Source organism: Nerophis ophidion, linkage group LG24, assembly GCF_033978795.1.
Source record: "Nerophis ophidion isolate RoL-2023_Sa linkage group LG24, RoL_Noph_v1.0, whole genome shotgun sequence".
Lineage (NCBI taxonomy): Eukaryota > Metazoa > Chordata > Actinopteri > Syngnathiformes > Syngnathidae > Nerophis > Nerophis ophidion.
Genome location: NC_084634.1, coordinates 5,227,367 through 5,255,257, shown reverse-complemented (window position 1 = coordinate 5,255,257; position 27,891 = coordinate 5,227,367). Strand labels below are relative to the sequence as shown.

General features: G+C 40.0%; 3 protein-coding genes and 1 long non-coding RNA gene across 7 annotated transcripts in view; 2 read left to right on the top strand and 2 right to left on the bottom strand.

Moving 5' to 3' along the window:
* The window catches only part of LOC133542468 (gastrula zinc finger protein XlCGF28.1-like), a 210,587-nt gene that overhangs the window by 9,670 nt on the left and 173,026 nt on the right, over positions 1-27,891 (bottom strand). The window lies entirely within an intron of this gene.
* LOC133542509 (oocyte zinc finger protein XlCOF8.4-like) lies at positions 4-9,583 on the top strand. Its single transcript, XM_061886712.1, has 3 exons — positions 4-132; positions 2,786-3,008; positions 6,513-9,583. Exons 2-3 carry the CDS (start codon positions 2,786-2,788, stop codon positions 7,616-7,618), a joined length of 1,329 nt encoding a protein of 442 aa, XP_061742696.1. The 5' UTR covers positions 4-132; the 3' UTR covers positions 7,619-9,583.
* On the bottom strand, positions 1,789-27,779 carry LOC133542537 (uncharacterized). Of its 2 annotated transcripts, none has more exons than XR_009804177.1 (3): positions 27,364-27,779; positions 25,899-26,005; positions 1,789-2,954 (listed from the first exon to the last, which is right to left on the bottom strand). It is a non-coding gene; the product is annotated as an uncharacterized LOC133542537 (long non-coding RNA). The 2 variants fall into 2 exon arrangements; XR_009804178.1 differs by lacking the exon at positions 1,789-2,954 and adding an exon at positions 12,669-13,306.
* On the top strand, positions 9,968-22,547 carry LOC133542511 (zinc finger protein 135-like). The gene is made up of 3 exons (XM_061886714.1): positions 9,968-10,105; positions 13,138-13,360; positions 19,199-22,547. The coding sequence occupies exons 2-3, from the start codon at positions 13,138-13,140 to the stop codon at positions 20,293-20,295; spliced, it is 1,320 nt and encodes a 439-aa protein (XP_061742698.1). The 5' UTR covers positions 9,968-10,105; the 3' UTR covers positions 20,296-22,547.

Below are 27,891 nucleotides of genomic sequence, written 5' to 3'. Positions count from 1 at the left end.
TGGGACAATAGCGAGTGGTGCACACTTCCTTCCACAAGCCACATAACAAAAAAACAAGTCCCATTTAAGAGTTGCTGGTGTAACAATAGGAAGAATATATTCCACTCCTCTCTTGTACACGCGGCTTATGAGGTAATATACATTATATATTTTGATTTTATTTCTCTTATTTACCTGATATGTTGTTCGAAGCTAACGTGCTAGCGTTAGCCCGCTAGCAGGCCTTTGAAGCAAATGCGACGTTTTTTTTTGAGGAGTGTATTTTATATGTTCTCTATGAAAATTATATTGACTTATTTAATACTGTAACTGTTTTTTGTTGTATATTACAGTCAGGCTTAACATCATTAAATATTTGTTACTAGAAAGGAACGAACGTCTCGTAATTTAAGTCTGGAATAAGTCACATTGTATAATAATAATAATTATAAAACATTTGATTTGGTATAGCGCAGGGGTAGGGAACCTATGGCTCTAGAGCCAGATGTGGCTCTTTTGATGACTGCAGCTGGCTCTCAGATAAATCTTAGCTGACATTGCTAAACACGGTAAGTAATGAATAATTCTGCCGGCAATCACAGTGTCAAAAATAACGTTCAAAATATAAAAGATTCTCATGCATTTTAATCCATCCATCCGGTCTCTACCGCACCTGTTGAAAAAGTCGCATTAATGGTAAGAAGTATTTTATTTATTGTTGGTTAGCTTCAGAATAACAATGTTATTAAAAAGAATAAGAGACTTATTATACTCTAAAAATGTTGGACTTACTTAAAAAAGCATGCATCATCATCATTTGTTATTATTCCTTTCATGAAAAAGCATATATACAAGCCACGTACAATTGACACTTTCATTGTTTTTTTTTTGTTTCTTATACATTTCCATGATCAGAAAGGAGCAGATGGAAGAATAATATTCTTTTATTTATCTGCCCCCTTTTTAACACTAATTATATTCGATGACTTTATAACTGTTCCCTCCAACAACACCCGAACTCCAACATACTTTTCAATTTTCCTTTAAGCATTTTCACAATGACACGTCCAATCTAAATCAAAACTCAGTTTGATATAATTTCAGTTTTCTCTTTTTATAACTCTTTTTAAATACAAATATATTCTTACAGCTTTTTAAGTCTTTGTTTAGAGAATTCCATGCTTTCACACCAACAACAGACAAGCACATTTGTTTCAAATTTGTTGGCACTCTTGGATGTTTGAAGTCATACGGCCTTCTGTGGTTCTCATCTTCAGATGTGAACACAAATAACTTTTGTATGTCCTTCGGAAGAGTTGTATTTCTCGCTTTGAACATCATTAATAGAGTATTCAATTCTACAATGTCTTTTAGTTTTAGTAATCCTGACCTAATGAAGAGTGGATTTGTGTGGTCTCTATATCGTACTTTAAAAATGATACAAATTGCTCTTTTTTGTGAAATAAAGGCATTATGTTGCTATGATATGTATTTCCCAATATTTCTGCACAATAATTGAAATAAGATAGAATAATAGTTGTATTCAGTCTTAAAAATATATTCTAATATTTTAAAATATTTGGCTTGTATGGCTCTCTCAGCTAAAAAGGTTCCCGACACCTGGTATAGCGCTTTTCAGTGCACTCAAAGATGCTTTACAGGATAAACATTTAAATATACATTTAATATATAAAATTTAAATGTCCATTTTTATGACTGTAATACAGTGGTTCTTAACCCGAGTTTGATCGAACCCTAGGGGGTTCGGTCACAAACCTGACTAAATAACAAGTTCAATGTTTTATCATTTCCATGAGATTATTTTCTAATATAAGTGTTTTGGCACACTTACAATGACAAAAAACAACGACATAGTTTTTCATGAGCTCTGTACAAGGTGGGGTTGGAGATAATTTGTACCCCTTTCAGTTGTCGCATTTAGGTCCCACTAAAACATTCACATGTTGCACAATGAGATGTAAACATGGGATCATGTGTACTTTCCTGTAACTTTCTGTTTGTAAGCTATATCTTTATTAGTATTTCTTTAATATAATAACATCATTAATTTAAGAAAAAACATTTTATTTTACACTAAAGAAGGGTTCTGTGAATGCGCACATGAAACTGCCGGGGTTCGGTACCTCCAACAAGGTTAAGAACCACTCCTGTAATATAATGTATTACACGTACATTGCAGTAGTCTACTTTGTGTTGGTGCTAACTCTATTAGCGATAAATACAAATTATGTTGTTTGCACGCACTTTTAGTACCTTGATGAAATCCACCCATCCGTGTTCATACCGCTCGTCCCTTTTTGGGTGTCAGCTGCATTCTGGCGCACATATCCTGGAAATTAAATCAACTGATGCTTGTTATTACTATTTGTACAATTGTAAGCAATTAATGCTCATTCAATCAGACAAAAATAAATATTTAATGAAATAAATGTTAGATATTAAAAATGGCTTTAATATACTCCACACAAATTGAACATGCATCAATATTTTGTTTATAATCGAAGCATGAGGTACCCAAATATTATTTAAAAAAAATTATATATATATATATATTTTATATTGCCAAAAGTATTTGGCCACCTGCCTTTGCTCACATATGAACTTGAAGTGCAAGATCAATTACACAATTCATAATAATCAATAACTGATGATTATTCCATGTGTAGAAGAACATCACCACAAAGTGCTGTCAGTCCACTTGGAAAATATTATATTTGATAGACTAAAAAATATTTGACACATCTGAGCTGAAGTTTGTTTGTGTTGTCTTGCGGACGTCCAACAGATGAACGCTGGTCAAGAAGAACGTCCCCTTCAGCAGCAGGAGGATCCACAGCCCCCCCACATTAAAGAGGAAGAGGAGGATCTCTGGGTTACTCAGGAGGAAGAGTTTCTTCCAGGGCAGGAGGAGGCGGATCTCAGCAAGTTTCCACTGACTGTTGTCTCTGTGAAGACTGAAGAGCGTGAAGACAAACCACCTGAGTCCTCACAGCTTCATCACAGTCCAAGTAAGCACAACATCCACATATCATCTAATATGTATGCTAAATAGTGAAAAACTGCTAGTACAAGGCGGCTAACATTATAGGTAATGGTAGTCCTCTATTGTGCCTTTAAAGCTCCTTTAAAATCACCAACATTACTCCATTTACTTGTAGTGACCTGTATATTAACCAAGTATTAGCAGCATTGTAATTGTAAGAGCTAACTTCGAGGAACTACTTTTAGTCAAACGGCTCCTTGCTCGCGGAGAGGTGGACTAGCTACTGCGGTTCTGCTGCATCGCCTCCGAGTTGGTAAAAGTTTGTTCTAGATTATAAATCATGCCTCACGCTTGTATCGGCACGAGAAGTTGGTCAAATTAGTTTTAAACCCAAAGATGTCGCTAGGAAGACACGGCCAGATGCTCATTTAGCAACAAGCTGGACGAGCTGAAGCTGCAGATTGCGACAAATAAGATGGTCGGGGACAGCTGCATTCTGCTCATCACGGAGACGTGGCTTCACCCGCTCATCACGGACACGGCTATCGAGCTAGCGGGCCGCACAACACATCGGCATGACAGAAGCAAAGTCTCCGGTAAGAGCAGAGGAGGGGGGCTATGCATCTACGTCAACAACAGCTGGTGCACCAACACCAAGACTGTTACCAGTCACTGCTCATCAGATTTGGAGTACGTTACTGTGAAATGCAGACCCATCTACCTTCCACGGGAGTTTAGTGTTGTCATGCTAACGGCTGTTTACATACTAGCACGGCCCTCAGGGTGTTACATGACTCCATTAGCAGTCAACAAAGCGCGTACGCTGAGGACTTTAATCATGCAGAATTGAAAACTGTGCTCCCTAAATTCCACCAACACATTAAATGTGCAACTAGGGGAAAAAACACTCTGGACAAGGCATACTCTAATATTAAGAGTAGCTACAGGGCTAAGTCACCACCACACTTGGGCCAGTCTGACCACCTGTCAGTGTTGTTCATCCCAGCATACACACCCCTCAGGAAAAGTGCTCCCCCGACAACTAAGACTGTTAAAATCTGGCCCGAGGGCGCCTCTCAGCAGCTCCAGGATTGATTTTAAAGAACAAACTGGGGCATCTTTGAACAGCAGGACCTGGAGGACTACACTTTATCTGTGCTGAGCTATATCAAGTTCTGAGAGGCATTAGAGAGGCCAAGACAGCTTATCAGAAGAAAATAGAGGGACACCTCAGCAGCAACAGGTAGGGGGTACAGCACATCACCAGCTACAAATCCAACAACCTCGCTGTGGCTGACGGAGACGCCTCGCTGGCGGAGGAACTGAACATCTTCCTCGCTCGCTTCGAGGTGAAGCAACCACATGCAGTCACATCACAACCTTCAACCCGTGACAACGTCCTCATGTTGGAGGAACATGAGGTGCAGCGCACACTAAGGAGGGTGAACCCGAGGAAAGCTGCTAGACCAGATGGCGTACCTGGACGTGTACTAAAGACCTGTGCAGACCAGCTGGCTGTTGTCTTTACCAGGATTTTCAACCAGTCCTTGTCCCAGTGCATCGTCCCACCCTGTCCAAAGGACTCTGTTATTGTCCCACTGCCAAAAAAACTGCAGTAAACAGCTTGAATGATTACCGTCCAGTGGCACTTACACCAATCATTATGAAGTGCTTTGAAACTCTGGTTCGGGGGCACATCACCTCAAATCTGCCACCTGTATTGGACTCTCCAGTTTGCGTACAGGGCCAACAGATCTACAGAAGATGCTGTCGCAACAGCCCTCCACACTGCTCTGAGCCAGGGGAGCTATGCAAGGCTACTCTTTGTTGATTTTAGCTCTGCGTTCAATACCATCCTCCCCCACAGACTGGTGCCCAAACTGACGGGGTTGGGACTGTCTTCCTCTATCTGCCACTGGATCCTGGACTTCCTGACAAATTGCTCTCAGAGGGTGAGAGTAGGCTCCCACCTTTAAACATCCATCAGCACCGGCTCCCCCCAGGGCTGCGTGCTAAGCCCCCTACTCTACACCCTCCACACTCATGCCACCAATACCACTATTAAATTTGCAGACGACACCACGGTAGTGGGACTCATTTCTGGGAGGGATGATTCTGCCTACAGAAATGAAGTAGTGCGGCTGACTGGGTGGTGCAGGGAAAACAACCTGGTCCTTAACACCACCAAGACGTTGGAGCTGATCATGGACTTCCGGAAGTAAAAAAACGATAAACATCGAACAACTGTACATCAATGGTGACTATGTGGAAAGGGTCTCTAACTTCAGGTTCCTGGGCATCCAGATCGAGGAAGACCTGCCTCAGTGACCATCAAAAAAGCATAGCAGAGACTTTACTTTCTGAGACTCCTCAAAAAGAACCACCTGTCACAAAAACTGCTTGTCTTTCTATCGCTGCTCAATAGAGAGTGTGCTGACATACTGCATGTGTGTGTGGTATGCCAGCTGCACGGCGGCAGAGAGAAACACACTTCAGAGGGTCATAAAAACTGCCATGAAGATCACTGGCTGCTCTCTCCCCTCCCTAGATGAACTGTACAGTGCCAGGTGCCTCAAAAAGGCCCATCATAAAGGACCCATCTCACCCCAGACATAAACTTTTTGAACTGCTGCCCTCGGGCAGGAGACACAGGACAATAAAATGCCGGACAAACTGATTTAAAAACACTTTTTACCCGAGAGCAATAGTGTCGCTGAACACAAAGCATGAAAAAGAATGACTGTGCATGTGAGCTGTGTGCTTGGTATTTTATGTATTTTATTTATTTATCTGAGTACCATGTTCTTATGTTTTTATGTGTTATTATGAATTTGCAGTAAATTAGTTTGCTTGCATTTTGTTGTACAATGACAATAAAGATATTATATTCTAACATTTTAAACATACACACACATCTAAAGAATATAACAATAAATATATTTGGTGGGCCAAACAAAATGACTCGGCTAACCAATGTTTGGTATGGGCGATATGACCTCAAATCTATATCCTAATAACAATATATGTCACGATATATCATTTGGTATATGATTGATAATAGAAGAATTTTAAAGCGGGTTACAAAAGCTCCTAATTTGGCAGCTGACATATGCAGTAACATATTGTGTCATTTCTAATTGTATTATTTTGTAGAAACAATTATTATTAATATACTTGTTTATTCACTGTTAATATCTAGTTACTTTATTTGAGAATAAAATACTGGAAACAATGTAATATAGCAGCCAAATTAGGAGCCTGTACAGTTTGTTTTAAAATGGTTCTATTAGTAATTCTATATGAAATGATATATCGCAAAATCAATTTTAAAACATATTGTCCATTCATAGTAAAAACTTGTGTCGTCCTGGTTTGTTTTTCTTTTCCTGTGACTAATGTTGTAAAGAGCAGTGTGTTTGTGCGTCAGATATTTCAAGACACTTCATACGATAACTTGTTTTTCCTAAATGCATGTAAAAGTACTGAATGCAATGTGTGACTGAGCAGAGATGGTGTGTTTGTCTTGCAGACGTCTGTGAAGAATATCTTCACCTTGAGCAACAGAAGTGGAGCTTCAAGATGCAAACAGAGGTGCGACAGCCCTCCCACATTAATAAGGAAGAGGAATACCCACTGATCCCCCATTTTAAAAAGGAAGAGGAGGACCGACTGACACCCCATTTTAAAGAGGAAGCGGTGGATCCACTGAGCCCTCACATTAAAGAGGAAGAGGAGGAACACAGCATCAGTCAGCAGGGAGAGCATCTTGAAGGAATGGAGGAGTTTACAGTGATTAGTGTGATTGTGAAGAGTGAAGGTGATGAGGTCAAAGGTGAGAGTGAGGAGAGGGGAGGGGGGGAGCCTCCAAGCAGCAGCTCAACTCAACACATGACAACAGAAGCTGATGGAGACCACTGTGGAGGATCACAAGCAGACAAGCTCTTAGCTCCACTATCAGATAGTGAGGACACAACGTCACACTCTCCTGACACTGATGATGAAGACTCTAAAGATGATAAGACATGTCACACTGACAACACACACATCACATGTTCTCTCTGTGACAAAACTTTTAAATATCCTAGTTATTTGAAAAGACACATGAGAACACACACTGGAGAAAAAACTTGTTCATGTTCAATCTGCGGTAAAAATTTTACTCAAAAGCACAACTTCAAAGTACACATGAAAACACACACTGGCGAAAAACTTTTTTCATGTTCAATCTGCTGTAAAGATTTTACTCGAAGGTACCATTTGAAAATACACATGAGGATGCACACTGGCGAAAAACCTTTTTCATGTTCAATCTGCGGTAAAAATTTTGCTCAAAAGCACAATTTCCAAACACACATGAGAACACACACTGGAGAAAAATGTTCATGTTCAATCTGCGGCAAAGATTTTACCCGAAGGGACCATTTAGAAACACACATGAGAATACACACTGGAGAAAAACCTTTTTCCTGCTCAGAATGTGGTAAAAAATTTGGAGTAAATCAAAGTTTAAAAGTACACATGAGAACGCACACTGGCGAAAAACCATTTTCATGTTCAATCTGCGGTAAAAATTTTACTCAAAATTACTATTTCAAAAGACACATGAGAACACACACTGAAGAAAAACAATGTTAATGTACAATCTGCGGTAAAGATATTACTCGAAGGGACCATTTCAAAACACACATGACAATATACACCTCAAACCTTTTTCCTGCTCAGATTGTGGTAAATGTTTAATAAGAAATCAAAATCTGAAAGTACACATTAGAACACACACTGGTGAAAAACATTTTCAATGTTCAGTATGTGGTAAAAGTTATATAAAAAGACGGCAATTAAAATCACACATGAGAACACACTCTGGTGAAAAACCATACTTCTGTTCAAGCTGCAACAAAAGCTTTCGTCGCCGTCAATCTTGTAAAGTGCACATGAGAACACACACAGGAGAGAAAGTGTTGAGTTGCAGTGTGTGTGGTGAAAGATTCTCTTCTAAGTCCCAGTGTAAGAAACACAAGTGTGCTGGTGAGAACAGCAGCAGCAAATGAAGATGCAGGATTTGAAATAAAGTTTCTAACAACATCAGCACAAATAACATGTGTGACATCAGTGTTAATTTTGACAGCAAAATTTTATTTAGTTTTAGTCATAGTCTTTCGACTAAAATGTAATTTAGTTTTAGTCATAATTCAATTATTTAAATTGTTTTAGTTTTAGTTGATGAAATATAAGATTATAGTCGACGAAAACTACAGTAGATTTAGTCGACTAAAGGGTAATATGTAAACTTTCCCTTCAATTTCTGAAAGTCATTACATTCACCTAGACTAAATGAAACCTCTATGAATGTGTTAAGGAATGTTATGAATGTGTTAGGGAATGTAAAAGTACTGCAATTTATACACAGACACAGATTAACTTATTTGCAACAAACATTTATTTACCTGTAATACTGTAAAATCAGCAGTGCCATTTGTGCAAAAATAAACAAACATGTAGGAAAAGTGCATAGGCTATAACGCCATCAGGCCTGCTCTCTCCAAATCAGTGTAACTGAACTATTAAAAAGACGAAAAAATGGTTCAGCTCACCGTTAAATACTCAGATTTCACTTCAAATCACATCAGGATTTAAACCTATTAACAGGAAAGAAAAACATTCAAAAGTGCTATCAGTGGCAGGAACTGCAACCATTCCATTATAACATTTTCAACTTCAAAATAACAAGCAAACGAATGAATAAACGGAGCTATACCATAGATAACAGAAAAACTCAAATCTGTACCATAAATTGTGCATACAAGCATTGTCAGTAGACCACAGATTTATTTGGGCCGATTCATTTTAAGGAAAGCCCTTCGTGCCAGCATGACCCTTCTTGCTGTGTTGCGCTTGCCTCTGGTGAGGTCACCTGTGACGCTGAAAACCCTTTCTGCGAAAGCTTGAGAAGCTGGAATAGCCAATAAGTCTAACGCGAAAGGTTTTAAACTGTGATTAAAAAGTGTCACAGCAGAAAAATCACCGATACAAGTCGTATTTTGATGAAAATCATGTCTCAAATTTAGTATTTCACGAGTAAGCCGTGTATTACTGTAACGTATTATTTTTGGGTCTCCCCATGTCTAGCATTAAAAGATTACAGTTGGTACAAAATGCGGCTGCTAGACTTTTGACAAGAACAAGAAAGTTTGATCACATTACGCCTGTACTGTATATCAATCAATCAATGTTTACTTATATAGCCCTAAATCACTAGTGTCTCAAAGGGCTGCAAAAAACCACTACGACATCCTCGGTAGGCCCACATAAGGGCAAAGACAACTCCCAGTCAGTACCCAAGAAGTAGCTCTTGGTTTCAAAAAGCTTGGTGACCCCTGCTGTATTGACATACTGCGCCACCCTGTGGCAGCCACGGTGCCCGCACCTATAACATATCCCTGCGTCAGGTGTGTTTACCTGAGTTGTACTTCCTACATGCAGCCTGAATACACGGTACTGAGCCACAGCAGGACTCTTCTCATCTTTATAATGCACCGCACCATACTCTTACCTCCTCGCACTCTGCTCTCCTCTTTTGGTGTTTTCTAACATCACAAATATTTCTTCAATGGCAGCAGTTAGTCGCTGATTCAGCAACACTCACATCATTTGTAATGTAGACATGTTCACACAATAAAAACACTTTACACTTACATTGGATCTCTGCTTTGATGTGTCGATCACTTCCGCCTCTCTTTGTTAGCAGCTAACAAGCTAAGCTAACCAGCAGGCTAGGCTAGCACGTATAAGTGCACTCAGACTAATGTATCCGCATACAAACAATTAATAACGACGTTTACTCTGTTAAACGACACACATGTGCACATGTACGTTGTAAGTAAGACCTAGAAACCATAATAACCAAAACAACGTATTCTCTGTCAGACGCCATCTTGTTTTGTTCTTCCTCCTGTGTGACGTCATCGAGGTGGAACAAATGTTGGCCAAACACGTGTTTCACTGGGACAATAGTGAGTGGTGCACACTTCCTTCGCCCGGCCACAGAACACCAAAAAGAGTTGCTGGTGTAACAATAGGAAGAATATATTCCACTCCTCTCTTGTACACGCGGCTTATGAGGTAATATACATTATATATTTTCATATTATTTATCTTATTTACCTGATATGTTGTTCCAAGCTAACGTGCTAGCGTTAGCCCGCTAGCAGGCCTTTGTAGCAAATGCGAGCGTTTTTTTTTTGAGGAGTGTATTTTATATGTTCTCTATGAGAATTATATTGACCTATTTAATACTTTAACTGTTTTTGTTCTATATTACAGTCAGGCTTAACATCATTAAATATTTGTTACTAGAAACGAACGAACGTCTCGTAATTTAAGTCTGGAATAAGTCACATGGTATAATAATAATAATAATAATAATAATAATAATAGGAGGCCACGGGGAAGACCCAGGACACGTTGGGAAGACTATGTCTCCCGGCTGGCCTGGGAACGCCTCGGGATCCCCCGGGAAGAGCTAGACGAAGTGGCTGGAGATAGGGAAGTCTGGGCTTCCCTGCTTAGGCTGCTGCCCCCGCGACCCGACCTCGGATAAGCGGAAGATGATGGATGGATGGATGGATAAAAATAATAATACATTTTATTTGGTATAGCGCTTTTCAGTGCAATCAAATATGCTTTACAGGATAAGAATTTAAATATACATTTTTATATAAAATTTAAATGTACTATTCTACTAAATGACTATAATACAGTGGTTCTTAACCTGAGTTCGACCGAACCCCCTAGGGTTCGGTCACAAACCTGACTAAATAAGTTCAATATTTTATTATTATAATCAAATGACAGCAATCATTTCCATGAGATTATTTTCTAATATAAGTGTTTTGGCACACTTACAATGACAAAAAACAACAACATAGTTTTTCATGAGCTCTGTACAAGTTGGGGTTGGAGATAATTTGTACCCCTTTCAGTTGTCGCATTTAGGTCCCACTAAAACATTCACATGTTGCACAATGAGATGTAAACATGGGATCATGTGTACTTTCCTGTAACTTTCTGTTTGTAAGATATATCTTTATTGGTATTTCTTTAATATAGTAACATCATTAAATTAAGAAAAAACATTGTATTTTACACAAAAGAAGGGTTCGGTGAATGCGCACATGAAACTGCCGGGGTTCGGTACCTCCAACAAGGTTAAGAACCACTCCTGTAATATAATGTATTACACGTACTATTGCAGTAGTCTACTTTGTGTTGGTGCTAACTCTATTAGCAATAAATACAAATTATGTTGTTTGCACGCACTTTTAGTACCTTGATGAAATCCACCCATCCGTGTTCATACCGCTCGTCCCTTTTAGGGTGTCAGCTGCATTCGGGCGCACATATCCTGGAAATTAAATCAACTGATGCTTGTTATTACTATTTGTACAATTGTAAGCAATTAATGCTCATTCAATCAGACAAAAATACATATTTAATTAAATAAATGTTAAATATAAAAAATGGCTTTAATATACTCCAAACAAATTGAACATGCATCAATATTTTGTTTGTAATCGAAGCATGAGGTACCCAAATATTATTTAAAAAAATTTGTATATATATATATATATAGCCAAAAGTATTTGGCCACCTGCCTTTGCTCACATATGAACTTGAAGTGCAATCCCATTGAATTGTCCAAAATGTTTTGGTATACCGGAGCATTCAAAGTTCCTTTCACTGGAACAAAGGGGCCAAGCCCAACTCCTGAAAAACCAACCCCACACCATAATTCCTCCTCCACCAAAATTTCACACTCGGCACAATGCCGTCGGAAATGTGCCGTTCTCCTGGCAACCTCCAAACCCAGATGCCAGATGGAAAAAGCGGGACTCATGAGTCCAGAGAAGGTGTCTCCACTGCTCTAGAGTCCAGTGGCGACGTGCTTTACACCACTGCATCCCACGCTTTGTATTGGACTTGGGAATGTATGGCTTATATAAAGCTGCACGGCCACGGAAAGCCATTCCATGAAGCTCTCTGCGTACTGTACGTGGGCTAACTGGAAGGTCACATGAAGTTTGGAGCTCTGTAGCAACTGACTGTGCAGAAAGTCTTTGCACTATGCACTTCAGCATCCGCTGACTCCTCTCTGTCCCTTTACGTGGCCTACCACTTGGTGGCTGAGTTGCTGTTGTTCCCAAACTTTGGAATAAGGAGTGAGGACATTTCACGACTAGATTTGTTGCACAGGTGGCATCCTTTGGCAGTTCCACGCTGGAAATCATTGATAACGGCCCATTCTTTCACAAAATGTTTGTAGAAACAGTCTCCATGCCTAAGTGCTTGATTTTATAAGTGATTAGAACACCTGATTGTCATCATTTGGATGGTTGGCCAAATACTTTTTGGCAATATAGTGTATATATATTCTCATGCCAGCACATTTCTTAAGGTGTGAGTGAGATTCAAGCAACATACTATCACACGGCCACACTCGCTGGCACTTGTTACACGTGCTTCGCTGCACTTCTGTTTGTTTTCTGTTGGGTTAAAAATGTTGCTTTCGCAGAAGGAAGAACAAGGAGAGGATATTGCGTGTAAAAGTAAAGCCAACTAATCCCAGCTCTGTAGTCCTGGTCACCGTTGACGTGAGGTGGGACTATTTTGGAGGTGCACGTCAAGGTTGATTGATTGATACTTTTATTAGTAGATTGCACAGTTCAGTACATATTCCGTACAATTGACCACTAAATGGTAACACCCCAATAAGTTTTTCAACTCGTTTAAGTCGGGGTCCACGTGACTGGCTGGTAGGTTGGTAGTGGGAGGAGCCAGTTGGCGTCACTTGATGCTGCAGCACAATGAAACTTTTATACGTGCAGACTGACTTCATGCAGTCATGACGGTATTAAAATCCCAGCAGGAGGTTTTCTATAAGTTGTTACTTTTTATCAATAATTAATGTAAATGCAGAAAACATGATCAATTACACAATTCATAATAATCAATAACTGATGATTATTCCATGTGTAGAAGAACATCACCACAAAGTGCTGTCAGTCCACTTGGAAAATATTATATTTGATAGACTAAAAAACATTTGACACATCTGAGCTGAAATTTGTTTGTGTTGTCTTGCGGACGTCCAACAGATGAATGCTGGTCAAGAAGAACGTCCCCTTCAGCAGCAGGAGGATCCACAGCCCCCCCACATTAAAGAGGAAGAGGAGGATCTCTGGGTTACTCAGGAGGGAGAGTGTCCTGTAGGGCAGGAGGAGGCGGATCTCAGCAAGTTTCCACTGACTGTTGTCTCTGTGAAGACTGAAGAGCATGAAGACAAACCACCTGAGTCCTCACAGCTTCATCACAGTCCAAGTAAGCACAACATCCACATATCATCCAATATGTATGCTAAATGGTAAAAAAACTGCTAGTACAAGGCAGCTAACATTATAGGTAATGGTAGTCCTCTATTGTGCCTTTAAAGCCCCTTTAAAATCACCAACATTACTCCATTTACTTGTAGTGACCTGTATATTAACCAAGTATTAGCAGCATTGTAATTGTAAGAGCTAACTTCGATGAACTATTTTAAGTCAAACGAATCCTTGCTCACAGAGAGGTAGACTAGATACTGAGCTGCTGCTGCATCGCCTCTGAGTTGGTAAAAGTTTGTTCTCGGTTATAAATCATGCCTCACGCTTGTATCGTCAAAGGTCGTGGCCATACACCGAGAAGTTGGTCAAATTAGTTATAAACCCAAAAACGTCGCTAGGAAGACACGGCAAGATGCTCATTTAGCAACAAGCTGGACGAGCTGAAGCTGCACACTGCGACTAATAAGATTGTCGGGGACAGCTGCATTCTGCTCATCACGGAGACGTGGCTTCACCCGCTCCTGTGGCACTGACATCCATCATCGTGAAAAGCTTCGAACGGTTGGTCATGTCACATATCAAATCCATCCTTCCCCCCCACCTTGGACCCATTCCAGTTTGCATACCGAGCCAGATGATCTACAGAGGATGCAATCTGCTCTGCCCTCCACCCAGCCCTCACCCACCTGGATCAGAAACACTCATATGTGAGAATGCTGTTGATCAATCAATCAATGTTTATTTATATAGCCCCAAATCACAAATGTCTCAAAGGACTGCACAAATCATTACGACTACAACATCCTCGGAAGAACCCACAAAAGGGCAAGGAAAACTCACACCCAGTGGGCAGGGAGAATTCACACCCAGTGGGACGCCAGTGACAATGCTGACTATGAGAAACCTTGGAGAGGACCTCAGATGTGGGCAACCCCCCCCCCTCTAGAGGACCGAAAGCAATGGATGTCGAGCGGGTCTAACATGATACTGTGAAAGTTCAATCCGTAGTGGTTCCAACACAGCCGCGAGAGTTCAGTTCAAAGCGGATCCAAGACAGCAGCGAGAGTCCCGTCCACAGGAGACCATCTCAAGCGGAGGCGGGTCAGCAGCGTAGAGATGTCCCCAACCGATACAGGCGAGCGGTCCATCCTGGGTCCCGACGAGCGGTCCATCCTGGGTCTCGACTCTGGACAGCCAGTACTTCATCCATGGTTATCGGACCGGACCCCCTCCACAAGGGAGGGGGGGACATAGGAGAAAGAAAAGAAGCGGCAGATCAACTGGTCTAAAAAGGAGGTCTATTTAAAGGCTAGCGTATATACAGATGAGTTTTAAGGTGAGACTTAAATGCTTCTACTGAGGTAGCATCTCGAACTGTTACCGGGAGGGCATTCCAGAGTACTGGAACCCGAACGGAAAACGCTCTATAGCCCGCAGACTTTTTTTGGGCTCTAGGAATCACTAATAAGCCGGAGTCTTTTGAAGGCAGATTTCTTGCCGGGACATATGGTACAATACAATCGGCAAGATAGGATGGAGCTAGACCGTGTAGTATTTTATACATAATTAGTAAAACCTTAAAGTCACATCTTAAGTGATAGATTTCAGTTCAGCATTCAACACCATAATACCACAACAACTCACCTGCAAACTTGGAAAACTGGGCCTCAGCATCTCACTCTGCAATCGGCTGCTCGACTTCCTTAGTCAGAGGCCACAAGCAGTACGTGTTGGTAACAACACCTCAAGCACCATCCCCCGGAGCACAGGGGCCCCACAAGGCTGTGTGCTCAGTCCTCTGCTCTTCACTCTACTGACACATGACTGCACACCAACCTACAGCTCCAACCACCTCGTCAAGTTTGCGGACGACACAACTCTGGTGAGTCTCGTCACCAAGGGGGACGAGACTCACTACAGGAAAGAGGTGGACCTCCTGACCAGGTGTTATCTCTGGCTGAATGTCAGCAAGACAAAAGAGATTGTTGTCAATTTCCAGAGAGGCCACACTCAACACCTGCCACTGACCATCGGTGGTGCTGCAGTGGAGAGAGTAAGGGACACCAAATTCCTGGGGGTGCACATCAGTGAGGACCTGTCATGGACCACCAACACCGCATCACTGGTGAAGAAGGCCCAACGGCGCCTTTACTTCCTGCGAAAACTAAAGCGGGCAAGTGCTCCACTTTTTACAGAGGCACCATTGAAAGCATCCTTTCTAGCTGCATCACTGTGTGGGGCGGGAGCTACACTCAACACAACAGAAGAGACCTGCAGCGCGTCGTGAAAACAGCCGGGAAAATCATTGGTGCGCCACCCCCGTCTCTTCAGGACTCATACACCACCTGCAGAGCACTCACAATTGTGAGTGACGCAAGCCACCCTGCACACAACCTGTTCAGCCTCCTTCCCTCTGGAAGAAGATACAAGAGCCTCCGCTCTCGCACCACCAGACTCACCAACAGCTTTTACCACCAGGCTGTTAGGCTGCTGAACTCTCTCCCCCCCCTGCGCCACCCCCTCAATCCTCAGCCCGCTCCAACAGGCTGTCAGGACTTTGAAATCCCCCTCCCCGGAACAACCTGAACTCTAAACCCCATGACCCACAGAAAAATGACTATGCAAAATTGCACACATCTGCTGCGAAGTATATCAAGAGTATATCGATTGGGGACATCTCTACACTGCTGATCCGCCTCCGCTTGAGATGGTCTCCTGTGGACGGGACTCTCGCTGCTGTCTTGGATCCGCTTTGGACTGAACTCTCGCGGCTGTGTTGGAGCCACTATGGATTGAACTTTCACAGTATCATGTTAGACCCGCTCGACATCCATTGCTTTCGGTCCCCTAGAGGGGGGTGGGTGCCCACATCTGAGGTCCTCTCCAAGGTTTCTCATAGTCAGCATTGTCCCTGGCGTCCCACTAGATGTGAATTCTCCCTGCCCACTGGGTGTGAGTTTTCCTTGCCCTTTTGTGGGTTCTTCCGATGTTGTAGTCGTAATGATTTGTGCAGTCCTTTGAGACATTTGTGATTTGGGGCTATATAAATAAACATTGATTGATTGAAGAGTATTTGCACTACTGATGAAACACTCATTGTTTACAGCAGGGGTGGGCATTGCGTCGATCGCGATCGACTGGTCGATCTCGGAGGGTGTGTCAGTCGATCTCAAGCCAGGCATTAAAAAATAGACATAAAAATGAGCAATCATCAATCATACCAAGACTTCACTTTCGTCAGTTGTTTGACATTCTCGGCACCCGAGGATCTTGTGAGATGACGCTGGCTGCTGCGAGCTCATATTTAAGAAAAAAATCACTAACAGGGCGGACGCAGAGAAACACATTTTATTTCTAGAGACTCCGTACCTACTGTCAAAACTCTAAAGACCGACTGCACAGTTCCTGTCTTCACCATAAAAGACCTGTTTCATCCTGCCTGTGCTAACAAAATAAGAGTCTCAGAAAGCTAGCGTGCACAAGCTAGCAAGCTACGGAGTTTGATGCCAATGTATTTCTCCCCCGCCCTCAGCGACCGCTTTCTCACTTGCTTGCCCACCCGCACAGTCACTGACGTCACTCACCTGCTGCCAGACATTAAAGGGCCACACACATATGCTACTCTCCTAACAAAGTGTTTAAAAACGAGGATGCAAGTTGGACAAATGAGATGCCAAATCCAACCACTTTCATGTGGTATTGGACAGAAAGGAGGACTTTTTTTTTTCCTCCATTTGAAAATGCGGACGTTATCAGCACCACTGTCTAATTCCAATCAATGCAAGTCATCAGAATCAGGTAATACACCAACTTATATTCTTGTCTTCATGAAAGAAAGGAATCTATGTGTGTTAAACATGCTTGTATTATCATTAAACACCATTAACTTGTTAACGAAAATGTCTCTTTCATAAATAAATAAATATAAATTATAAATAGGAATGAGGTAGATCTCCTCGACTTGGTCAATTGAAAAGTAGCTCACCTGCAGAAAAAGTGTGAGCGCCCCTGGTTTACAGCCATATCCTATTTAAAAACAACAGGAACTATATATATTGTCACTTTAGTAGGTAGACATATTCACGTTGCACTTTACTGTTGTGTTTTCTTTTCTTTTTGTCTACGCATGGGAGAGTGAGAAACAAAATTTCGATTCCTTTGTATGTCTTTACATTTTAATAAATTGACAAATAAAGCTGACTTGACTTGACTTGACTCATCCCGGACACGGCTATCCAGCTAGCGGGCCGCACAACACATCGGCATGACAGAAGCAAAGTCTCCGGTAAGAGCAGAGGAGGGGGGCTATGCATCTACGTCAACAACAGCTGGTGCACCAACACCAAGACTGTTACCAGTCACTGCTCATCAGATTTGGAGTACGTTACTGTGAAATGCAGACCCATCTACCTTCCACGGGAGTTTAATGTTGTCATGCTAACGGCTGTTTACATACTAGTACGGCCCTCAGGGTGTTACATGACTCCATTAGCAGTCAACAAAGCGCGTACCCTGAGGCGGTGCACATTATTGCTGGGGACTTTAATCATGCAGAATTGAAAACTGTGCTCCCTAAATTCCACCAACACATTAAATGTGCAACTAGGGGAAAAAAACACTCTGGACAAGGCATACTCTAATACCAAGAGTAGCTACAGGGCTAAGTCACCACCACACTTGGGCCAGTCTGACCACCTGTCAGTGTTGTTAATCCCAGCATACACACCCCTCAGGAAAAGTGCTCCCCCGACAACTAAGACTGTTAAAATCTGGCCTGAGGGCGCCTCTCAGCAGCTCCAGGAATGATTTTAAAGAACAAACTGGGGCATCTTTGAACAGCAGGACCTGGAGGACTACACTTTATCTGTGCTGAGCTATATCAAGTTCTGAGAGGCATTAGAAAGAGCCAAGACAGTTTATCAGAAGAAAATAGAGGGACACCACAGCAGCAACAGGCAGGGGGTGCAGCACATCACCGGCTACAAATCCAACAACCTCGCTGTGGCTGACGGAGAAAAAGAATGACTGTGCATGTGAGCTGTGTGCTTGGTATTTTTTATGTATTTTTATGTATTTATCAGAGTACCATCTTCTTATGTTTTTATGTGTTATTATGAATTTGCATTAAATTAGTTTGCTTGCAATTTGGTTGTACAATGACAATAAAGATATTATATTCTAACATTTTAAACATACACACACATCTAAAGAATATAACTATAAATATATTTGGTGGGCCAAACAAAATGACTCGGCTAACCAATGTTTGGTATGGGCGATATGACCTAAGATCTATATCCTAATAAAAATATATGTCACGATATATCCTTTGGTATATGATTGATAATAGAATAATCTCGAAGGGGGTTACAAAAGCTCCTAATTTGGGAGCTGACATCTGCAGTAACATATTGTGTCATTTCTAATTGTATTATTTTGTCGAAACAATTATTATTAATGTACTTGTTTATTTATTGTTAATATCTGGTTACTTTATTTGAGAATAAAATACTGGAAATGATGTAATATTTTACTGCATCTTTCAGCAACTAAATTAGGAGCCTGTACAGTTTGTTTTAAAATGGTTCAATTAGTAATTATGTATGAAATAATATATCGCAAAATCAATTTTAAACCTTGTTGTCCGTCCATAGAAAAAAACTCCTCTCGTTCTGGTTTGTGTTTCTTTTCCTGTGAATAATGTTGTAAAGAGCAGCGTGTTTGTGTGTCACTGAGATTTCAAGACAGTTCATACGATAACTTGTTTTTCCTTCGTGCATGTAAAAGTACTGAATGCAATGTGTGACTGAGCAGAGATGGTGTGTTTGTCTTGCAGACGTCTGTGAAGAACATCTTCACCCTGAGCAACAGAAGTGGAGCTTCAGGATGCAAACAGAGGTGCCACAGCCCTCCCACATTAAGAAGAAAGAGGAATACCCACTAATCCCCCATTTTAAAGACCCACTGACACGCCATTTTAAAGAGGAAGTGGTGGATCCACTGAGCCCTCACATTAAAGAGGAAGAGGAGGAACACAGCATCAGTCAGCAGGGAGAGCATCTTGAAGGACTGGAGGAGTTTACAGTGATTAGTGTGATTGTGAAGAGTGAAGGTGATGAGGTCAAAGGTGAGAGTGAGGAGAGGGGAGGGGGGGAGCCTCCAAGCAGCAGCTCAACTCAACACATGACAACAGAAGCTGATGGAGACCACTGTGGAGGATCACAAGCAGACAAGCTCTTAGCTCCACTATCAGATAGTGAGGACACAACGTCACACTCTCCTGACACTGATGATGAAGACTCTAAAGATGATAAGACATGTCACACTGACAACACACACATCACATGTTCTCTCTGTGACAAAACTTTTAAACACCATTGTCGTCTGGTAAGACACATGAGAACACATACTGGAGAAAAACCTTTTTTATGTTCAATCTGCGGTAAAAATTTTACTCAAAAGCACAATTTCAAAACACACATGAAAACACACACTGGCGAAAAACTTTTTTCATGTTCAGTCTGCAGTAAAGATTTTACTCGAAGGTACCATTTGAAAATACACATGAGAATGCACACCGGCGAAAAACCTTTTTCATGTTCAATCTGCGGTAAAGATTTTACTCAAAAGCACAATTTCCAAACACACATGAGAACACACACTGGAGAAAAAAAATGTTCATGTTCAATCTGCGGTAAAGATTTTACCCGAAGGGACCATTTAGATACACACATGAGAATACACACTGGAGAAAAACCTTTTTCCTGCTCAGAATGTGGTAAAAAATTTGTAATAAATCAAAGTTTAAAAGTACACATGAGAATGCACACTGGCGAAAAACCTTTTTCATGTTCAATCTGCGGTAAAAATTTTACTCAAAAGCACAATTTCAAACGACACATGAGAACACACACTGAAGAAAAAAAATGTTAATCCGCGGTAAAGATATTACTCGAAGGGACCATTTCAAAACACACGAGAATACACACCTCAAACCTTTTTCCTGCTCAGATTGTGGTAAAAGTTTTGTAACAAATCAAAATTTAAAAGTACCCAGAACACACACTGGAGAAAAACATTTTCAATGTTCAGTATGTGGTAAAAGTTATATAAAGTATGGTGAAAAACCATACTTCTGTTCAAGCTGCAACAAAAGCTTTCGTCGCAGTCAATCTTGTAAAGTACACATGAGAACACACACAGGTGAGAAAGTGTTGAGTTGCAGTGTGTGTGGTGAAAGATCCTCTTCTAAGTCCCAGTGTAAGAAACACAAGTGTGCTGGTGAGAACAGCAGCAGCAAATGAAGATGCAGGATTTGAAATAAACTGTCAAAACTTTTAATTTTGACTTTCTAACAACATCAGCACATATAACATGTGTGACATCAGTGTTAATTTTGACAGCAAAATTTGATTTAGTTTTAGTCATAGTCTTTTGACTAAAATGTAATTTACTTTTAGTCATAATTTAGTTATTTAAATTGTTTTAGTTGACGAAATATAAGATTATAGTCGACGAAAACTAAAGTAGATTTAGTCGACTAAAGGGTAATATGTAAACTTTCCCTTCAATTTCTGAAAGTCATTACATTCACCTAGACTAAATGAAACCTCTATGAATGTGTTAAGGAATGTTATGAATGTGTTAGGGAATTTAAAAGTACTGCAATTTATACACAGACACGGATTAACTTATTTGCAACTTTTGACAAGAACAAGAAAGTTTGATCACATTGCGCCTGTACTGTATATACCTTTATATACATATATACATACATATATACCTATACTGTATATACCTTTATATACATATATACATACATATATACCTATACTGTATATACCTTTATATACATATATACATACATATATACCTATACTGTATATACCTTTATATACATATATACATACATATATACCTCTACTGTATATACCTTTATATACATATATACATACATATATACCTATACTGTATATACCTTTATATACATATATACATACATATATACCTATACTGTATATACCTTTATATACATATATACATACATATATACCTATACTGGCTCACCTGCACTGGCTTCCTGTGCACTTAAGATGTGACTTTAAGGTTTTACTACTTACGTCTAAAATACTACACGGTCTAGCTCCATCCTATCTTGCCGATTGTATTGTACCATATGTCCCGGCAAGAAATCTGCGTTCAAAGGACTCCGGCTTATTAGTGATTCCCAAAGCCCAAAAAAAGTCTGCGGGCTATAGAGCGTTTTCATTTCAGGCTCCAGTACTCTGGAATGCCCTCCCGGTAACAGTTCGAGATGCCACCTCAGTAGAAGCATTTAAGTCTCACCTTAAAACTCATTTGTATACTCTAGCCTTTAAATAGACTCCCTTTTTAGACCAGTTGATCTGCCGTTTCTTTTCTTTTTCTCCTATGTCCCACTCTCCCTTGTGGAGGGGGTCCGGTCCGATCCGGTGGCCATGTACTGCTTGCCTGTGTATCGGCTGGGGACATCCCTGCGCTGCTGATCCGCCTCCGCTTGGGATGGTTTCCTGCTGGCTCCGCTGTGGACGGGACTCTCACTGCTGCGTTGGATCCGCTTTGGACTGGACTTTCGCGGCCGTGTTAGATCCACTATGGATTGAACTTTCACAGTATCATGTTAGACCCGCTCGACATCCATTGCTTTCGGTCCCCTAGAGGTGGGGGGAGGGGGGGGGGGTTGCCCACATATGTGGTCCTCTCTAAGGTTCTCATAGTCATCATTGTCACCGACGTCCCGCTGGGTGTGAGTTTTCCTTGCCCTTATGTGGGCCTACCGAGGATGTCGTAGTGGTTTGTGCAGCCCTTTGAGACACTAGTGATTTAGGGCTATATAAATAATCATTGATTGATAGTTCATATTTACTGGTTCACATCTGAAACATCTTCTGGACCACTTCTGGAAGCATATTATTGTTTACTTTATACATCATTTGAACAGTTGTCTTTTATACAATTTTAAAATGTGTGACTTTATGGATAATTTGTTGGGTCTCTATAATCTATTCTATGAATTATCTTTATTACTCTCTTGTGTAATATGAATATTGTTGTGTGATTGTTTTATATGTATGTCCCCAGACCTTTAGGTAATAAAAAAAGTATGCTTCAACTAAAGTTGGGTACAATAAATGGAGTTAATATTTTGGGGTTTGTATTTTATTGTATTGAGTATCGCTGTCAATTTTGTAAATGTTTTCTTTATATGACTTACATGTAGTTTACAGCTTACTTCATTATCTAGACCAGGGGTGTCAAACGTGAGGCCCGCGGGCCGGATCTGGCCCTAGAACAGGTTTTATCCGGCCCGCGGGATGATTTTGCTGAGTATAAAAATAAGGCCAAATTTTTGAATGAAAGAAACTGCCGTTCTAAATGTGTCCACTAGATTTCAAAATAGCAATTCTTTGTATCTTTGTATATGATGCTACATACCGTATTTTTCGCACCATAAGTGCCAGTTTTTTTTCATAATTTGGCCAGGGGTGCAACTTATACTCAGGAGCGACTTATGTGTGAATTTATTAACACATTTCCGCAAAATATCAAACAGTCACTTAAGAGACTAGACGTATAAGATTTCATGGGATTTAGACAGATTATTTGGTAAAGGTATAGCATGTTCTATATGTTATAGTTATTTGAATGACTCTTACCATAATATGTTAGGTTAACATACCAGGCACCTTCTCAGTTGGTTATTTATGTGTTATATAATGTACACCAGGGGTCACCAACCGTTTTGAAAGCAAGAGCTACTTCTTGGGTACTGATTAATGCGAAGGGCTACCATTTTGATACACACTTAAATAAATTGCCAGAAATAGCCAATTTGCTGAATTTACCTTTAATAAATAAATCTATATATGTCTAAAAATGGATATTTCTGTCTGTCATTCCGTCGTAAATTTTTTTCCTTTTACGGAAGGTTTTTTGTTGAGAATAAATGATGAAAAATACACTTAATTGAACGGTTTAAAAGAGGAGAAAACGCGAAAAAAATGAAAATGCAATTTTCAAACATAGTTTATCTTCAATTTCGACTCTTTAAAATTCAAAATTATACCGAAAAAAATTACAAGAAAAATTAGCTAATTTGAATCTTTTTGAAAAAAATTATTTATGGAACATCATTACTAATTTTTCCTGATTAAGATTAATTTTACAATTTTGATGACATGTTTTAAATCCAATCTGCACTTTGTTAGAATATATAACAAACTGGACCAAGCTTTATTACTAACAAAGACAAATAATTATTTCTTCTAGATTTTCCAGAACAAAAATTTTAAAATAAATTCAAAAGACTTTGAAATAAGATTTGAATTTAATTCTACAGATTTTCTAGATATGCCAGAATATATATTTTTTAATTTTAATCATAAGTTTGAAGAAATATTTCACAAATAGTCTTCGTCAAAAAAACTTAAGCTAAAATGAAGAATTAAATTAAAATTACTTTATTATTCTTAAAGAAAAGAAAGGAATTTAAAAGACAAAAAGGTATATGTGTTTAAAAATCCTATAATCATTTTTAAGGTTGCATTTTTTTCTCTAAAATTGTCTTTCTGAAAGTTATAAGAAGCAAAGTAAAAAAAACAAATGGAGACAGAGTCTTTAAAATATTTTCTTGGATTTTCAAATTCTATTTGAGTTTTGTCTCTCTTAGAATTAAAAATGTCGAGCAAAGCGAGACAAGCTTGCTAGTAAATAAAAAAATTTTAAAAAAATAGAGGCAGCTCACTGGTAAGTGCTGCTATTTGAGCTATTTTTAGAACAGGCCCGCGGGCGACTCGTTGGTGACCCCTGACGTAGACTTATTCAGCCTGTTGTTCACTATTTTTAATTTATTTTAAACTGCCTTTCAAATGTCTATTCTTGGTGTTGAGTTTTGGCAAATAAATTTCCCCCAAAAATGCGACTTATCCTCCAGTGCGACTTTTATATGTTTTTTTTCCCTTCTTTATTATGCATTTTCGGCAGGTGCGACTTATACTCTGGAGCGACTTACACTCCGAAAAATACGGTGTGTTAAAAAAGGTTTCTCATAATCATCATTGTCACTGGGTGTGAGTTTTCCTTGCCCTTGTGTGGGTTCTTCCGAGGATGTCGTAGTCGTAGTGATTTGTACAGTCCTTTGAGACATTTGTGATTTAGGGCTATATAAATAAAAATTGACTGATTGATTAATAATGTACATGTTTATTTACTATTATTGAATATTTGGTTACTATATTTGAGAAAATAATACTGGAAATGATGTAATATTTTTGTCACACCTATGGATCATGTTTTGTTTTGTCATGTTATGTTTTGATTTTGGACATTCAGTCACGTTTTGCACTTCCTGGTTTTGTTTGTTTCCATGCCAACGCATTAGTTCCCACCTTGTCACGCCCTTGCCCTCAGTCCCGCACCTGTTCCTGATTATCACAGCCAGTATTTAAGTAATTTTCTTTCTGTTCATCATTCTGGGATCTTCACACTCGCACGCACCCTACCCATGCTGTTCCAACCTTCACGCCCTCGTCCACAGTTCCATGCCGAGTAAGTTTGTGTATTCATGCCACAGTGCTAGTTTTGTTTTGTTTGTATATAGTCATGCCATTTGGCTGTTTTGTTTTGAGTTTAGTATAGATTATTATCCGCCACAGAACGCGTCCTTGGTTTGCCTTTTTGTAGTTTGTTTGTTTATTTAATAAATATCATGTACCTGAATTCACGCCTGGCTCGTCCTGTAATCCCTCTGCGTCGAAGGAGGACACACGATCCATGTCCAGGTCTGACAATTTTACTGCATATTTCGGCAACTAAATTAGGAGCCTTTGTAGCCTGTTTTAAAATGGTTGTATTAGTAATTCTATATGAAATAATATATTGCAAAATCTATTTGAAACCATATTGTCCATCCATAGTAAAAAGCCCTGTCGTCCTGGTTTGTTTTTATTGTCCTGTGAATAATGTTGTAAAGAGCAGCGTGTTTGTGCGTCACTGAGATTTCAAGACAGTTCATACGATAACTTGTTTTTACTAAGTGCATGTAAAAGTACTGAATGCATTGTGTGACTGAGCAGAGATGTGAATTAGTGAATTATATTTATATAGCGCTTTTCTCAAGTGACTCAAAGCGCGTTACATAGTGACACCCAATATCTAAGTTACATTTAAACCAGTGTGGGTGGCACTGGGAGCAGGTGGGTAAAGTGTCTTGCCCAAGGACACAACGGCAGTAACTAGGATGGCACAAGCGGGAATCGAACCTGCAACTCTCAAGTTGCTGGCACGGCCACTCTACCAACCGAGCTATGCCGCCCCATGTTGGATGTTTCTCAAACGTGTGTTTGTCTTGCAGACGTCTGTGAAAAAACTCTTCACCCTGAGCATCAAAAGTGGAGCTCCAGGTTGCCGTCAGAGGAGCCATAGCCCTCCCACATTAAGAAGGAAGAGGAATACCCACTGATCCACCATTTTAAAAAGGAAGAGGAGGACTCACTGACCCCTCACATTAAAGAGGGAAAGGAGGAACACAGCATCAGTCAGCAGGGAGAGCATCTTGAAGGACTGGAGGAGGTTGATGTCACCAAGATGCCAGTGACTGGTGTCCCTGTGAAGAGTGAAGATGATGAGGTCAAAGGTGAGAGTGAGGAGAGGGGAGGGGGGGAGCCTCCAAGCAGCAGCTCAACTCAACACATGACAACAGAAGCTGATGGAGACCACTGTGGAGGATCACAAGCAGACAAGCTCTTAGCTCCACTATCAGATAGTGAGGACACAACGTCACACTCTCCTGACACCGATGATGAAGACTCTAAAGATGATAAGACATGTCACACTGACAACACAAAACTTTTAAACACCCTAGTAATCTGAAGAGACACATGAGAACACACACCGGAGAGAAACCTGGTTTGCTCTAAGCCTGTTTATGAATAATTAAAAATAATTAAAATACCAAAATGGAGTTTACATCCTCAGTGAGCTGAACTCCAGCAGTAAAGATGAGATAAATAATGTGCAAAGGTCAGAAGTCAAATGTTTCTTCAGGTACATGGAGCCTCTGCTGCCACCCAGCGGCCGTTGGAAAGAATGCATACATTTTGTTTTGACGTCCTTATAAGCTGCTTTTTACTTTCTGTCCTGTTTCTGTAGTGTAGGACATAGGACAGAAGGAGGACATTTTGTTACTAAATTGCAATTTTAAATTTCCCGGGAGTTTTTTCTTGAAAACGTTGCGTAATGATGACGTGTTACAAACTGTTACATTGTTACAAATTGAGAGGAACATAAAACCCTCGATCACTATGGCAGGGCATCTGTCGCTTCATCCTGGACAATATTTATGACAAATTTGTGCTTTACTTTAAAGATGTGATTTTTGGTTTTACACAGTATGAACAAAAATTTGAAAAGGAATTCTACCTTTGCAACCTCATTATTTTATTGGCTAAGTTTTATATTCATAAATGTAAGTTTCTTAATACCCGACCTATCTTTTGTGCCTTTAAAAAAGATCTGGAACTTTACATTAAAACGCTCTCTACCTCTAACAACAAAAAAGCTGTGAAAACGATGATGCTGTGTTCCAAATTTGAGTTTTTTGATGGATCTGAATAAGCCTACGGCTTTGCATTTTGTTTATTATATATACATATATATTTTTGTATTCTATATTTATTATTTTGAACTTACAACCCCCTGGCGCTGTTTTGTACTGTGTTCATAATGTTTCATAATGTTGTATATTGTTGTTTGTCTTACTGTTTGTAATTGTTGAAATTTATAAATAAACATTTAAAAAAATATATATAAGAAAAAATAAAAAAAGAGGAACATCAACCTCTCATAATTATTGTGTGTCTGACACTGTCTCGTTTTTATGAACAATGTTAATAACAAAGTATAAACAGTGTTAATGATGAAATATAAAGTGAGTAAAGATGTGAGAGTAAGAAGCAAACAAACCTGTTCTGTGTAACACAACTTGATGTTTTTGATGTTGTCGCTCCTTCTCCTCTTTTGTTGGACAAAGTTCCTCCTCGTACTCTGCTATGGTTCTTTCGCACATTTTCACACAATCACAACACTTTACACTCACACTTGATCTCTGCTTAGCGATGTGTTTTGATCACTTCCGCCTCTCTTTGTTAGCAGCTAACAAGCTAAGCTAACTAGCAAGCTAAGCTAGCTGGAGAAGCATCAAAGTGCGCTCAGACTAATATAACCGGATGCAAACAGTTATTAACGATGTTTACTCTATTTACTAGAGTGTAATAAAGGACATATATGTGTACATGGAGGCACAGATTAAGAACACTGAACTGTCTTCACCGTCAGACGCCATCTTGCTTTATCCTCGCCGTGTTTGGTTCGCGCGCAGTGTTGTCAGATCTCGCGAGAGAAACAAGTAACCAGCTCTTTTCCAGATCTCGCGAGAGAAACAAGTAACCAGCTCTTTTCCAAATCTCGTGAGAGAAATAATTACAATCAGAC